This window comes from Lactuca serriola, chromosome 6, assembly GCF_051521515.1.
Source record: "Lactuca serriola cultivar US96UC23 chromosome 6, Lser_US96UC23_V15, whole genome shotgun sequence".
NCBI classification, from domain to species: domain Eukaryota; kingdom Viridiplantae; phylum Streptophyta; class Magnoliopsida; order Asterales; family Asteraceae; genus Lactuca; species Lactuca serriola.
In genome coordinates, this window is record NC_136413.1 from 127,234,687 (window position 1) to 127,252,122 (window position 17,436).

The 17,436-nt window shown below is 34.7% G+C and overlaps 1 protein-coding gene across 1 annotated transcript; it reads left to right on the forward strand.

Moving 5' to 3' along the window:
- Window positions 1-7,242: 7,242 nt before the first annotated feature.
- On the forward strand, window positions 7,243-14,986 carry LOC145056785 (uncharacterized). The gene is made up of 6 exons (XM_079004506.1): window positions 7,243-8,423; window positions 8,699-8,808; window positions 8,904-9,246; window positions 9,409-9,603; window positions 14,225-14,325; window positions 14,449-14,986. Exons 1-6 carry the CDS (start codon window positions 7,380-7,382, stop codon window positions 14,903-14,905), a joined length of 2,250 nt encoding a protein of 749 aa, XP_078860632.1. The 5' UTR covers window positions 7,243-7,379; the 3' UTR covers window positions 14,906-14,986.
- The last annotated feature ends 2,450 nt before the right edge of the window (window positions 14,987-17,436 follow it).

Sequence of the window (17,436 nt, forward strand, 5' to 3'; positions counted from 1 at the left end):
GGCACTGAACTTGAATAATTTAGATCGAAAATGTAATTTGTTCCGTCCCTTTTTTAATTGGATTTTAGGTTTTTAAATGTGCTTTTATCCTTAGTTATAATTTTTTATGTTGTTTTTAATTTAGGATTTAAATTTTTATTTTTACTTTTTAAATGTCATTTTTAATTTATGATTTAATTTATATGGTAATAAAAAAAGAAATTGGAAATATAGAAACTAAAAACATAAAATAAAATAAAACAAAATAAAATAGAAAAGAATGAGTGTTATTACATGTTATTTGGTTTTGCCTATTTCCACCTTAGGTGTTAAAACACTCATGTATAACTAGGATGGTGATATGACACCTTTTGAGTGTGGTAACATATAATAACATGTTGCCCACACCCAACAACCTTAGCATTTTGCGTTTGTTTGTTTGTTTACTTTTTTTTTTTTTTGTGAAAATAAGTGTTTTATAATGGATCTAATAAAATATAAAACGTGTTATATATATATATATATATATATATATATATATATATATATAAAAGGGTGAACATAATACAGTATTGATCACCTCTGTTATAATTTGATAATATATATATATATATATATATATCATTTTTTTAATCATGAGTTAAAGATTAGCAAGGGTATTGGGTATTTAGTTTAGTTTACTAAAGAAATTTGTTATAGAGGGTTGGTCGGGCCCCTAGATATACCTGACAGGGTAGGACGGCCACCCAGATATGCCTGGCATACGTTATGTATGATATTATGTGGTAGTGGTAGGGGTGAAATAGAGCCCGTAACTGGTTGAAATAAACCGGAGGGTAGGTCAGGCACCCATGTATGCCTAAAAAGGTAGGTCGAGCACCCAAATATGTTTGGTAGTATGTTTGCTATGTATGGTATGTGGTATTTGGGGAAATCACTAAGCTTTGTGTTTACGGTTTTCAGTTTTTGTTTCAGGTACTCCAATTTTCAAATGACGAAGCTCGGGATGATTGCATCGCATACACCCGTGTTTTCCGCAATACGTGATCTTTGGGATTAGACTCTGACATTTGTTTTATTTGAAATGTTTTTCAATGTCTTGAACAAAGTTACTAAAGTGTTTTAATGATATTAAAATGAAATTTTTATCCTTGATTTTTGGGGTGTTACAACATCCCACTACATTACCGGGTACTCTCATCAGGAATTACTCCCTATCTTATGATCCATCGTGGATCCTTAATCTTTATTTTTATCTTGAATCCCTTATGGATTCCTTACCCTTAATCCCTTACGGATTATCTCCAAGTTCTTAAAGAACTCTTTGTGCTTGTTCCACTCATTGAACCCTTCCTCCACCTTCTCTACCATGCACTATCTCCTTCCCGTATGAATCATCTATCTGCATCCCCAAAGGGACCATACTCTTATTCCCGTATGAATAATTCTCTTTATTCCTGAATGAATTATATTCTTTATTCTCAAAGGAATCATTCCCTGTATTTCCGAAGGAATCATGTTTCTATTCTTCTCTAACTTTTCTATGTGACTCATTTCATAACAATTTCCCCATGGATAATCTATCTCTTTATCTCATCTAGAGATCTTCTACTACTCATCCAATACTTAACTCATTAATTACTTATTCTAATTCTTCTTCTCATGACTCTTAGGTGTTTTACACAATACCATTTACATCTATACATACATACATACATACATACATACATACTCTTTTACACAATTATAATGCATATATATATATATATATATATATATATATATATCATATTCTGTCTCTTTCTACCATCTCTTAGGTATTTAACAAATACCTTTCTCATCTAACCATACCTTCTCTAGGTATTCGTTCATACTACAGTACATGTTTCTAAACGTATACCTCATACATACTTTTAATGTACGTACATGCTTTGTTACATGGTTTAAGACATATCTTAATACCCCATCTTTATCTAGTAACTTGAGGACATTCACTTAGTGCCTTATACACACACACATATCTATATATAACAAGGTGAGTTATATCACTCACTTTTTAGATTATGTATACATGCTTATGTTTATATATATATATATATATATATATATATATATATATATATATATATATAAACATAAACATGTATACATAATCCAAAGAGTGAGTAATATAACTCACCTTGTTAGTTAGTAAGGACTAACTACCCTTTTCCTTCAATTCTTCCATTGATGCATCTTCATCCATCTTCATCCATCTTCATCCATCTTCATTGATATTATGTCTATTCATAGAACATAATAAAGTTCTTAAAACTTGTCTTAGCCTATTAAGAGCTTAATGACTCTCTTGGTAAAAATGACCACTTAATGGATCATAATTTTATCTTCTATTTTTCCATTTCTAAATCTAACCAAACTAATGAATTAAGCATCCCATACTACCTAATTCATTATAATATAATCTAATGCATCAATTAACCTCTCATTAGTTAGGGTTTTAAACCCTAACCTCACATATATAGATTTCACCATGGAAATCACATATAAAGCTTGTTCCAAGCTTCCAGAGACTCTCAATAGCATCGTATAAAAGCTATAGGTTGATTAATTCAGTCGGTTTAACCAAACTAAACATTTCACCAAAATGGAGAAATTTTACCTTATTGTGGAGAGGATGAAAATCCTTGCAATCTACCATCTCTAGCTTGTCTTGTCACCATTTTGGCAGCAAAATCGCCACTCCAAGCTCTCTAAGCGTCTCCTAATGAAATGGATCTAAAGGAGCTTTAACAAGTTATAACCTGTGTTCTGAGTGCATGACCATGTCGTAGTGAGGTTTCCACTAAACTGTGGTGACCATTTGACTCTGGTTAATGGCAACATACTTACATCACCGCACCACAACAAGCTATCCATCGTACCGTGGTGGCTGGACATCAACAAACTACATTGCTGATTCCATTCCAGCTTAGGGGACAACTTTTCATCCAACTTCTCACTTACTTAATATAGGTCGTAATCTATTAAGTTTGGACCAAAAACATAAAATTTCTCATTTTACTCTTTTGGCCAAAATGCATCTTCTCATGCATTTCTTCTCTTGAACTTGCTCATCTAATATCATCTTAGTGACTTAAACCTATTTTTGGCCATTTTAATGAAGTCACAACTTCATAAATCTTCCAATTTCTCATAAATGACCATTTGCCATTTTGGTCGATATTTGATTGAAAATCAATTCTCTCTAAATTCCAGGTTCTTACATTCCCTACGAAGAGCCACATGCTTACCAGTTGAGGCACTAGGTGATTGATAAGTTACTCATAAAATTAGTAAATAAATTCATGTTACCATCATATCTAGACATGCACAAAGACCCGATCCGATCCAGATCCGGATCCGATCCGGTTTGATGATGTCACGCCGAATCCGATTCAACCTTTAATCCGAACCGGTTTCAAACTGGATTTGACCGGTTTTCAGAGCCCTGCATCCGATTCGGTTTAATCCGATCCGATCCGATTTTCTCTTTTTTTTTTTTTTTTTTTTTTTTTTTTTTAAATACACATTTTTTGGACCTCAAATATAACACAAAATGCAACATGGGTACATTAAAATAGTTAAAACATACATCAAACGTCGAATTAGAAAGAGTTTTTAAACTAGTTAAATAATAATAATAATAAAGTGGCGTTATAACATTTAGCCAAATAGAAATAGTTTTTGTGGTCTTCCACTTCGTGTCGCCTTCATTTAATTATTCTTCAACCGCCACACAAGTAACTAGGGGTCTCATCAATGCCATATTCTTCATCCCCGTCTTCGTCTTTGACTTCATCGTCATCGTCTTCGTCTTCCGGAGGTGTTGATAAGCCTTGTGCATATTCTTCATCCATGATCTCCGGTTCAACATTTTGTGATAGCGGGCCTTCTAGTGATGCCAAGTGTTGTATACGTTCCACATAATCCAAGTAATCCTTCAAGCAAACGCAAACCTCTACCGCAACCGGGGTAAGATTCGTCCTCAACTTTGATAAAACTCTTCCACTAAAAGAAAAAGTGGATTCCGAAGCTACCGTGGAAGCTTGGACGGTTAGTAAATCACGGGCCATGATAGAGAGAATAGGAAATTGTGCTTCCTTTTCTCTCCACCAAGCCAAAAGATCCAAAATTTTAAATTGTGGTGCACTCATGAATTTTAAAAAGTTTGAACCCATATAAATTCCAAGTTCGCTACTAGGCGTTAATGTGCGTGATCTTTTGTTTTGCTCCTCCAAAAGGTAGTTATAGAGGTCGATATGAAAATCCGTTCGACCCCCACCACTACCCGATGCACCGCTAGTAGAATCGGTTACACTTGCAAAAGTGTTTGACATATTGCCATATTTTGTAGCGTAAATGTCAAACAAATTAGTAAAAGTATCATTAAAAATGTTTATTTGGTTACGGATGTAGTTTGAGTTATCTTTGTGCAAATTTAAAGACATAGCAATTTTGGTAATCAAAGCCTCTACACCCGTAACATTGATACATGAGTTTAATGCCGCGGCGCAAGTAAAAAGTGGTGACATTTCTTTGAAATATTTGACTAGTTTTTGTCTCATTGGTCTCGTAACCAAAACAAATATTTCACTTCTTTGTTCAAAACGTTCCAATTATGCGGACATCAACCATAATTCATTTAGTAACAACGGACTTGTAGGGTAATACACACCCGATAGAAAAGTGGGTGATTGTTTAAAAACTTTTAACATTTCCACAAACTCTTCCATCAAATCCCAATCATAATCTGAAACGGGGTTTTTTCCTTTTGAAATTGTGTCGTAAAATAATTGCAAAGCGATTCTTTGACGTGTCAAACTTTCAAACATCATGCATGTTGAACTCCATCTAGTGTCACAATCCCAATGAGGACTATATGGAGTTACGTTAATGGAAATGACAAACTTTCGATATTTTTCCATTGTAGCTTTATTTTTTCCAAAAACTCTAGTTAACACAGTTTTGAATTTTTCAATCGTCGAATCTATCATTTTTAAACCATCTTGTACCGCAAGATTAATAATGTGACAAACACATCTAGTATGAAAAAACGAGCCATCCAAAATAGGTTTATATTTTGCAATTAATCTTTTTGCCGCGGCGGTATTGTTACTTGCATTGTCAAACGAAATAGAGAAGACTTTGTCGCGTAAATTATAAGTCTCTATAACGCTTACTAAAATTGCAAATAATCTTGCCCCCGTGTGAGGATGCGCAAAAAGTTCAAAAGCAATAACTCGTTTGTTCATTACCCAAGTAGAGGGATCTATCCAATGTGCTATGACACAAAGATAGTTTTGGGACAACTACCGGCGGAGGACCAAACGTCACAGGTTAAAGAAACACCGGTTTTTATATTTAAAAATCCCAATTGCATATCTTTTTTGGCTATATCCCAATACTTTAAAGCATCACGTCTAAGAGAAGTGCGACTTACTTGCCAGTATTGCGGTTGCATTTTTTCCTGCAAAATCCTTGTTAATCGTGGGTTGTCGAAGTGGTTGAAAGGATAACCCTCTTGAATCACGAACTTGCAAAAGCTTTCACGAAGGTCATCATTGTTGTAAATGAAGATCGACCCGTCGGGAGTAATATTCGGTTGATTTGGATCGCTTTGACCTTTTACAGCCGGACAAGTTTTTGTTGTATGACTCCTTAACGTGCTATTGCCATCTTTTCCCAAAAACATTCCGCACTTCTTGCATCTCGCTTTTTCCTTCCCGTTCGACAACAAACACAAATCGTAATGTTCCCACACTTCTTTACTCCGAGTGGTTGGTATGATTTTAACCACCTTTGCATCCGAATCTTGACCCGTGGTTGAATTTTTCAAGCTCATTTTTTGAGTATTATGAAAATAAGTAGTAAATTTTTTGTGTAAAATTGAAATGTAGCAAATGAAAGGTATATATAGGTGTTTAGAAGTGCCAAAAAGTCAAAAAAAGTCAAAGTAGCCGTTTTTTTAAAGTTCTAACGGCTAGTAAATTAAAAAAAAAAATTCAAATTTTCCCGTTTTTTAACGGTAACAAAATATCCGGTTTCAAACCGGTTTTGGATCCGGTTTCAACAAAATCCGGTTCTCGATCCGGGGTATAATCCGATTTGCTGTCCGAAGTCTCGATCCGGTTTCAATCCGGTGGCCGGTTCAATCCGAGCCGGCTCGGTCAAAACCGGTTTTGACCAAATCCGGTTTTCGGATCGGATCGGATCCTATAGCCCAAACCGGTTTTTGTGTGCATGTCTAACCATATCTATTCACTAGAGTACAAATGTTTACCGGTAGAACTCAAATGAGAGGATCTAATGAACTAGGTACAAGTATAGACATATTTGGGTTTAGGTGGATAGTTTTTTAGTAAGAATTAAAATGGGTCTGGGCATTGGATAGTTTTTTTAGTAAGAATTAAAATGGGTCTGGGCATTGGATAGTTTTTTTAGTAAGAATTAAAATGGGTCTGGGCATTGGATAGTTTTTTAGTAAGAATTCAAAATGGGTCAGGGCATGGTAGTCGACTCACAAACGTTTTTTGAATTTTATAAAAATCAATATATTAAATATATCTTTACGAGGTCTATATTTTTATAATATTAATAATTTTAGTTGTAAGCATTTGAATAATCACGCTAAGTGATTCTTAGCGTGAAAATCTTACAAAGATAAAGATGTGAAAGTAATAAAGGAGGCTATCACCAAGAAGCAATTCCTTAATTATTGCTATATGCATGGGGAATTTCCCGAATCAAAGCAAAGTAAAAAGCTAGTTCCTTCGGACTGTAGTGCTTAATAAGACATATCATCAACTATATCATTGCATATTAAGAAATTATCAAATATGGTGATTATATTTTAATCACTGTATCAACAATTACTCGTATATAAATGAGACGAGCTCAATAAGGTCTTTTGGATCTTAGAGCACCCATTACGAGGTAAATTTCTAGGTCCAATATTTAACACTAAGTTAATAAAATAATTTCATGTATATGAAAGAAAATAGAACTTAATTAATTAAAATTTCTATGTTATAGGTTATAACAATACAACAAAAGCCGAAGGACTAAAAGTGTCAAGTGGTGAAGCATTTGGATTTTAGTGCAACTTCTGAGGAGTTAAAAATTTAAACGAGGGAAATTTAGAATTTCTTTTGTTCATACTCCATTTCCTATAAGTATAAGCAAATACAGAAGTCCTCAAACACCATCTCAATTCTCATTATCTCAAACCTCATATTTACTGTAAGTTTCTTGCGGATTCGAAAATCTGTTTGGTCAGTTTCTCCTTTACAAAACTTCTTGGTCTTCTTAGTTCTTTTCTGATTTTTCTGATTTTAGTTATAATCAAGAGATTTTGTTTCTAAATGGAGGCCTTCCTGGAGGAGTTTCAACATCTTAAATTCCATCTGGATGAGATAAAGTTAGCCACCAACAACTTTGATAACAACAACGTTATTGGGAAAGGTGGATTTGGGTATGTGTACAAAGGAGTAATACGCTCTCACTGTGAGGGGCAAGATGTCGTGGCTTTCAAGCGTCTTGATCGTAGATATGGGCAAGGAGACCCTGAGTTCTGGAAAGAGATCTTGATGCTTTCTCATTACAAACATGAAAATCTCATCTCTCTCCTGGGATTTTCCGATGAAGATGGTGAGAAGATCCTTGTGTATGAGCATGCATCTCATGGAAGCCTCGATATCCACTTAAATAGCACTACTCTCACATGGAGGCAACGCCTCAAGATATGCCTTGGGGCTGCAATGGGACTTTGCTACCTTCATGATCCGAAGGGGACACAACAAAGAGTTATCCATCGAGATATAAAAAGCTCCAATATTTTGTTGGATGAGAATTGGAATGCTAAACTTTCAGACATGGGACTGTCGAAAATAGGACCTGCTAATCAGCGGCACACCTTTCTTGCCACAAATGTTGTAGGCACCTTTGGGTATTTAGATCCGATGTATCTGGCCACGAGCATTCTAACGAAAGAATCAGATGTATATTCTTTTGGTGTGGTCTTATTTGAAGTATTGTGTGGGAGACCATGCTTTGATTATAACAATGGTCGCTTGCAATGTTTCGTGAAATGGTGGAAAGCAAGCTACAAACAAAAGAAATTGGATGAGATTATCTTCCAAGATTTGAAGCAAGAGATGGATTCGCGTTCATTGGAAACATATTCAAACATTGCTTATCAATGTTTGCAGAAATCTCGTGATGAAAGGCCAAAGATGTCTGAGGTTGTGGAAAAACTTGAGATGGCTTTTCGATTTCAGGAGCTTTTTGAAGAATCAATGGTCTACGAAGAGATCATTAAGACTGCGGTACCTCCTCTCAACTACAGGTCCGAAGAGGAGCTAAAGATGCTTCTCACAAAAGGAATCTTCGTTAACCGGGGGAAAAAGGTAATTAATTAGCTGTGTGTATAAATCATTATGTAAGTTGTGATTTATGAAAAATATTATAGCTTAATTTGAGGATTGTCACATGATTAAACCATTATGTAATAAAATATGTATAGTTTTTCCAACAATTATGTAATAAATGACTTTATTTTCCACCTAACCACAATACTTTGATAATAGCAAGACGCGTCAACCACAAAAAATACTCTTGTAAATGTACTCATAGAGTCATATCATACATCTGCCGAATTAACATGATCACTTTTAATGGACAGAGGTTTTGGCTAAATAAGAATGGGGAACATTGTGAAATGATATCTGCAGCAGAATGTTTGATTCCTATTCGCACTGTATCTGAGTATTATTATCGGCGAAGCAAACCAAGGTTACATTTGCTTCTACTTTTTGTTTTCATGTTTTTGAGACTGTTTCATGATTATATATATATAGTAATGTATTATTTGCTGTATATTCATGCAGATTTATAGCATCTTCGTGCAGATTTGCAGTAAACGGCCATCAACCATTATGTATGGAATTCAAAACACATGTCAAAACACAATTTTTGTCACGGTATATCACATACACTGTAAACCTTGTGTTCCAATTGAAGTACACAAACTATTTAGGCCTCCATTATAGAGTGGCGGGGGAGACAAAATCTTGGACTTCGTACTTAGTAGATAAGAGAGAAGATGGATGTTTGATGACAGAATTGTATCAGTTTACTAGCGACAACTACAGAAATGTTGATCTTGAAATTACATTTCTATCCGAGGAACCATTGATAGTTGAAGGCATGGTGTTTCTGCCACTGGAGAGAGTAAGCCGGAAAATACTGGTTTATTTATTTATATGTTTTTTGTGGTGTAAAAATATCCCTATGGGTTACCTACTCCGTGGTATAAAATAAAACACATTAGGATTTAGGAGTATAGTAGTTTTTTGCGATAGTCGATCAACATTTAATATGTAGGTTGTATAGGTGGAGCAAGAAGTGGTAGAGGATGAGGAGGTGGATATGCAAACCATATCGGATTCAGACACATATTGGGAACAAAAGTTGCCAAGTGATTATGAAGACATAATCAAGACGTCAAAAGATAGTGTGCAATGGACAACAAAGAAGGAGCTCAACTATATTCTTTGCAAAGGGTTCCTAATCAATGATGGCAAACAGGTATATTTCTGAAACAATGTTGGTAAAATTATTCCTCATATGTAGCCTATGGACTTGGTTTTACTAGGTTAATGACAAGAACTCCGAAATTCCAAAACACAAGTGATCAGAATATGTTGAAACCCTCTTGATTAGGGTTCTATGTATTGATATCATTATATATAGTGTAACATATTACAATGGGATCCCTATACTATAAAAAACTATATAAACTAACAAATTAAATATAATAAGTATTTAACAAACCCCCGTAGTTGGAACACGAGGTTCTTGAATGCTCAAACTATCTCTAAAATCCAAAAATAGATGTGTACATAGACCGTTTGGAAATATATTTGCATCGTTAAGCGGAAGTGGATGGAACATGTGAAACTCACACATGACCAATCCCACGCTCCGAAACAAAATATAAGTCTATTTCCACATGCTTGGCATGTCAGTATTGAAATGGTTTGAGCCTAGATACATAGAAACCACATTATTACAAAAGACAACAATGGCACGTGAGAGACGGAAATGCAACTAAAGAAGGAGGTTTCGAAGCCATGTAGGTTCAACAACGACAATGGCTACCCGTGATACTCAACTTCAGTGCTAGAACGAGAGAACACATATTGACATTTCAATGACCATGAGACAAGATTATTGCCAAGATAGACACATAACCTAGAGGTAGACCGATTAACATAGATCAGCCATCTCAGCCAGTATCAAAACACGAAACCAACCGATCAACGGATGAAGGACGAATGCGAAGATCATATGATATGGTACATTTGAGATACCGTAATAAGCACTTAAGTGCGAGAAAATGAGGGACATATGGATCATGCATAAATAGGCAGACCTACTGAGCAACATAAGCAATATAAGGAGGAGTAAATGAAAAATATTAGAGAGTGCCGGCGAGACTTTGATATATCATCGTATTAGAGATCGAATCACCATCAAGGGGGAGCTTGGCTTTAGTCGGAGGGTTGTAGGGATTACACGTAGCCATGTTAACATGTGTAAGAATGTCTTGAGCGAACGCATTTTGGCAGAGAAAGAGGCTCGAAGAACTGTGTTTGGCGGCACTACTAAGAAAGAAGGAAAACTACGGGAATTCAGTGGATAATTGAGAGATGACCCTAGAGATAAGATAGTGAAAAGAAGCAGTGAGAATGACATCATTTACATATTGAAGCATGTAGATGGTGTCAAAACTGCGATGAAAAGTAAATAGAGAACTGTCGGATTTGATGCCGAGAAATCCCAAAGAAGAAAGAGAGACAACAAAGTGTTGGTACCATGCTAGAGGAGCCTGTTGAGACTGTATATGGCCTTTTTTAAACAACAAACATGGTAAGGGAACAGTTTATTGAAATAACCGGGGCGTTCAATTTTAAGAAGATCGACGTGAAGGAAAGTATTTTTGACATATAATTGAAGAATGTGCCAATTTTTTAAACATAAATGCTTAGAACGGTACAAATTATGGAAGATTTGACAAAAAATATTGAATGTGTCATCAAAGTCTAGACTCGAGTGCTAAGTGAAACCTTGAGCCACTAACTGACCATTGTACTGATTAAGGGTGTTCGCGGTGCGGTTTGATGCGGTTTATCCTCAAAACCGCAAACCGCACCGCATATGCGGTTTGTTATTTTCGGGAACTGCAGACCGCACCGCAAAGCTAATAAACCGCGTTATGTGATGCGGTTTTGTGAGGGTGGTTTTGCGGTTTTTGTGCGGTTTATGCAGTTTCATAAACATAAATATTAAATTTAGTTGTAAACATAATAAGTGTGTGGTGCTTTATATTCTATTAAGAAAAGATTAATTGTCTGTATAAGCATCTTCTTTATGCATAACATCAAAATATTTTACAATATTTTAAAATTATAATATGAGCTTATGGTATTGTAAACACGTATTTTTGATATAGTTGGTTTCCCATTTTGAGTCATGTTTATCAATCGAAATCTCATAAACATTATTAAGGGTATCAAAAGTGGTAAACATCTAGCATGTTGTGTGTATATGTGTGTGTGTGTGTATATATATATATATATATATATACATACATATACATATATATATGGTATGTTGCAGTGCGGTTTGAACCGCAGTTTGGTAACTATAAACCGCAAACCGCACCGCATAGTGCGGTTTATGAAAACTACAAACCGCAAACCGCACCATGAGAATCCAAAACCGCATTATGTGGTGCGGTGCGGACGATTTATGCGGTTTGATGCACACCCCTAAGAATGATCAAGGCGACCACTACCGTCAAATTTGTGACGACAGAGCCAACGACAACAAACACTGTTATTGGTAGGGGTTTCGGTACAAGATCCTAGGTGTGGTTAGAACGAAGTACATACATCTTGGAGTCCATAGGAAAGAGCTGAATAGGATCACACATAGCCTTACCTGTTGATCAGGGAATGGAGACAAATTAGAATTGATAAAGATATTAAAGATTTTTTGTCTAGAGAGAACGGTGAAGGATCTAAGGAACATGGGATGCCTAGTAGTTGGAAGCGAAGTAGGAGTTAGAGATGAGGTATATGGGGTCAAAGCTACTCCAAACTCGACAACATCAAAAGTAGGAAAAAGAGGAGACGAGAATGTGGGTGATTGAAGAGGATAATGAGAGGTAGGAGAAACAGTAGAGAAAATGGATTGTTCATCTTTGAACAAAAAGGAATCATAGTTAGTAGATGAAGAGGGAGCGTGAAACTAAACCGATCAAACTTAACAAAATTAAAATTAAACTCAGTAGAAACATAATTATCAATAGTTAAATGAGGAACATAGACAAGATTTTTCATCATTTTGTTATAAACGAGAACATTTTTTAACTGAAGACGGTTATTAGAAAGAGGAAAAGAAATTTGACCAACATAAGTAACTGGAAGTAGATCATCATTACCAACCATTCTGAATTATAATTATATGGAGTTAGATATTACATTGTACATTGGTTGAATGTCATGTGCGAGCCTGTATTTAAATCCATATAGTAGTGATTATCGTTAGGAGGTTGTGTGAACATCGATTGAAAGATGGATATAAGATTTGTGTATTGTGGTTATCCAAGCTGAGTTGCATTGCCCCCAAAAGATGGATTTTAGGGTGGTTGAGACATATGTTATTGTTGAGCTAATACAAAAGAATTATAATGTTGAAACACATGTGAATATGAGTGTTGTGGTTGATCAAAAATTGACAGCAAGGGTTGTTGCTACTGTGCTGGAGGAAAACTGAGAGGCTATTGTAGATAGTGAAGCTCGGGGGCTATCAGTGAGGCCTGCTATGCAACGATAGCTGTTGGTGGAGGGCTGAAAAGGTCGTTTTTCTATGTGAGAGATAAGCCAATGGTGTTATTTGCTCCAAGGTAAGCTTAAACTTGTCCTTGTGTGCCTTGATGACCTAAAACATTGTTAGAACTAGAATACACATTAGCATAACCCTCTTCTCTTGGAAGCAACTCGCCTACTATTTTTCCCTTATACTAAGTTTATTTTTTGACTTTCCAAGAGCCTAGGGGGACAAGTATAAAAATTCTAAAGATTTGAGAGGCATTTCACCACTTTGTTCTTGTGTTTCTTTGCGAGATTTATGGATCGGAAGCATGTTTGTGGATTCAAGAAAGGATGGAAATGATTTTGTGTTGTTAATCACATCAATAATGTTGTGATATGAAGGAGGCAATTGTCGTAAAATTTGCATGACTAATTCGACTTCTTCAATTTTTGATTCACAAAGAGCTTCATCCATATTCTTAAGGGAGTGAAACAATTCATTTTTGACAAATATCCTTTCTTTGTGTTGCGAAATTGTTCCTATAGTTGGAGCATTCTAGACATTTTGTTGTTGAGGAAAAACTCGTCTACTTTGTCCTATAAATCTTTAGAGGTATAATCTTCAGTAGATATGATCTGAAGTAGATTTGCATCATGAGTGGAATAAATCCATGACTTTATCCATAATCAATGGCCGCCCAATCCTCATCATCATCTCCTTGATGTTGAGATTTATCCGTAATATGATTATGCACTTTTTCACCTTTGCACATGTAAAGAAAATTTTTATGCTATAACTTGTATTTTGACCCATCAACATATATTTTAAAGCTAAATTATGAATAAACATTGGTAACAGCAAATACAAATCGAATGAAAGTAGAAGTGAAAGTCATGGTAGTAGATGTAGATGACAAAATTGTCATGGGGACCCGGAAAAATCGTTAAAATAAATGTAATAATAACATAAAATAAAAGGCTAGAAGCTAATCGTAAGTAGAGGGATAGTAATTCCCTAGTAGCCAAAACATGGGGAGGAAGACAACAGGTGGTTGCTAAGTGAGTCAATCAACAGTGAGAAAGAGTCAAGGTCGTCGGAAGGTGCAAAGAACGGAAAAAAAAGGATTTGTTTTAGGGTTTACGTGATAAGAGGAGTCTTATGAAAACCTTGTTTAGTACCATGATAGAATATGTGGAAACCCTCTTGATTAAGGTTGCATGTATTGATATTAGTATATATAGTGTAACATACTACATTGAGATCTAAACAACAAAGTAAAAGTAATAAGTACTTAAGAACAAGTAGTTACGCATTTATTGAATTACAGTGGTTTTCTCTTGCAAAAGATGGGAAGAAATGTTATATGCTTCCAGCTCGAGTGGTTGTGAATAAACGACAGTGGAGTTGGCGGTCCTTACCTGAATCAAGGTTATTTCCTCTATTCACCCAACCTTTTTTCTTATACCCATGCCTATTTTTTGAATCCATAAATTTTGTACAAATATGTTGTCGTGTTCTCACATTTTTCTAAAAAATAATGTCTTTTTGCAGATTTGGAGAAGTGGCTTATGATCCTCATGGCAACTTTTGGATATATTGCATATTAAAAATGCCATCACCTCAAAAAACATATGGAGCCTACCTAGTTTACAAATTACACGCATACCATTCTGGTTTTGAGTTTCCTTTGAAAGTTAGTTATGGGCATCATTCTTGGTATATATATTTACTTTGTCCTCAACTCCCAATTATTAGAGGAAAGGAATATAAAAACACCTACAACCCACTAAAAAGACACAAAATGAAAGGCATTCCAAAAGAACGTAATGATGGTTGGATGGAAGTACAAGTGTGCGAATTTCAAAGCCCCATGGAAGTACACGTATGGGAATTTCAGACCTCCACTACTTCTAAAACGATTTTGAGGGATCGTCGATTGCCACTTTCTGTTAATGAGTCAGTTAAAGGGCTTACTCTACAAGGAATTGAGTTTAAACTCATGAATTAATTAATTGTAAACATTAGAGGTGAACATAGTACTAAATCCTATGGTAGCGATACTTTTTTATCCAAACTGTATACCATACCAACCAAGTACATTTGGTACAAAAAATTTTGTAAATTTTGTTACCAATATCGTCATAACTAATATACTTGGAAACAACTTATTATGTTACCAGCAAGCTTCCTTTGTTTAAATTGACATTCAATTTTCTATTATAAGAGGTAAATACCATAAAAGACATTAGGTAATTTGATTGTTTAGTAAAAAAATAGTTTTGTAATTATTTTAATTTACTAAAGAGTACTTTTATTCGAAATTACTACTTAATTTATAATTTAACATTGTAATTAGGGGCGGATCCAAGGGGTATCCCGGGATGCCCCCTCAACATTCTTTTGGTAGTGTAACTTTTTTAGGAAAATTTCGTTTTATGTAGTGTGTATATACGCATCCTTTCACTTATGAACACAAACAAACTAGTCTATTGGTTAAGGTGTTGACTTATTGAAGCAAAAATCTTAGGATGAGTCCTTGCTCCTTACATATCCTTTATTTACCTTTCTTTTATTTCTTTGTTTACCTTTCTTTTATTTTCCCAACTATATTATCCTACATCGCCAAACACATATAAACTCAACCATTTTCATCTATTATATAAACTTGTTATTCTCATGCTTCATTTGATATCTATTTTGAGTACCACATTGATTCAAGTATCAAGCGATACTTCAACTTCATGTTTATATAACAAGACTTGAGGTTAGCAAAGGATTCAATTAACATTTGGGTTTAAAAATAGAAACCAAACCGTACAAACCCAAACTAATAACCAAAACAACGACCTAATGGGTTTGGGTTCGGCTTGGTTTTAAAAGTTTCAAAACTGAGGTTGGCGGTTTTGGGTTCGAATTTAGGTCAAAATCGATCCAACTCGGCCCATGCTCAGTCTAACGATTGTAGTGACAACTCAGATTTTTTTTTGGGATACCCTTTTACTTTGCCCCGACTCCTCCATTAGTTGTAACAGCCGTGGATTAGTACAACTAAATTGATAATCCTTATGCTCTTAAAATTAGAAACATTAAACACATTTGACAACTGAAATACACGATTTCATATATATATATATATATATATATATATATATATATATATATATATATATATATATATATATATATATGGCTAGGTTATTTTATTCTAACTAATTATTGTGTGGTTGTAGGAATGATTGTGGACCATTCATTTTACTTATTTTAAGAAAGTGAATAATACATATTATTAAATTAAAGATAATTAGAAAATACCATCTAATTTCATTTTAAGGGTATTTTAGTCGATTAACATAAATTTAAAAAGGGGAAATTGCATATTTTAAGGGATAATAGATTCTATTAATTTTAAAAATCTGATTGTAGGGATGATAATTCTCCGATATTCTGTCAGAATATGTTTATGAAAAATATAAATATTCTTGAACCATAAAATAATAAAAATATTATTGAACCTATTTCTTGATCATGAATTTAAAAACTTCTTGTAAAATAACAAATTCTTGAACCGTCCATTGAAGAATAAAAAAAATTACATTAATTCTTATAGAATACGGGTAACAACTGTGACAACCCGATACTTCTTCAGTCAACAATAGTCAATTCCGTTAAATAAAATTTCAAATTTTATTTCTTCCGTTAAGTTCGTAAGGGTTAGAAAACGATTTAAATTATATAAATAAAATCTATACAAGTTTCGGAACCAAAAACACTCGAAAAATCAAGTTTTTCCCTCGAAAAATAGCAAAACTCGTTCAGCTATGCGTTTTCGGCCGAAAACCCTCCGGCCGAAAACCGATCTCGGCCGAGAACCCATCTCTGGCCAAAAACCTAACCGTTATAAAGGTTTTCATCCGAGAACTTGTTCATTTCTCATCCTTTCCACCCAAAAACTCTCTCATTCTGCTCCCAAGGATCACCTAAGAATACTCATACATTCAAGTGGAAACCTTCAAATCTTCATATTTTTCCTCAAGAACACCAAGAACACGAAGAACAACATTCATATCTTCAAGGGCCGAAAACACCAGCAAAATTGAACACCTGATTTCGGTCGAAAACAAGTTTCCGACCGAGAACTCATCCATACCGAAAACCTAGTTCTCGGATTTAGCTTGACCGAAAACCCTCCCATTCACTTCAAACCATTTCGGTAACTATTCCCAGAACAAAAACATGTGTTTTCTAACATTTTAAATAATGGTTTCGCTAATATAAATAATATTATGTGTTTAATTCTCATTAGGATACTGTTAATTCTGCGTGCATCCGCTCGAGGGTTATCTTTCCAGCCTCGCTGTCCAACACGTGCACAAACAATTGTGAGTTCATACCCCTATATTCTCACTATTTTAAAGATTTTAAAGGGTGGGGGGGGGGGATACAAGTAAAACACAAATGAATTTTGTGTTAATATTCAAATGATTTCAAATAGTTTTACAGTACATCAAGTCGTTTCATGTGAATCAAAATATTTTAAAA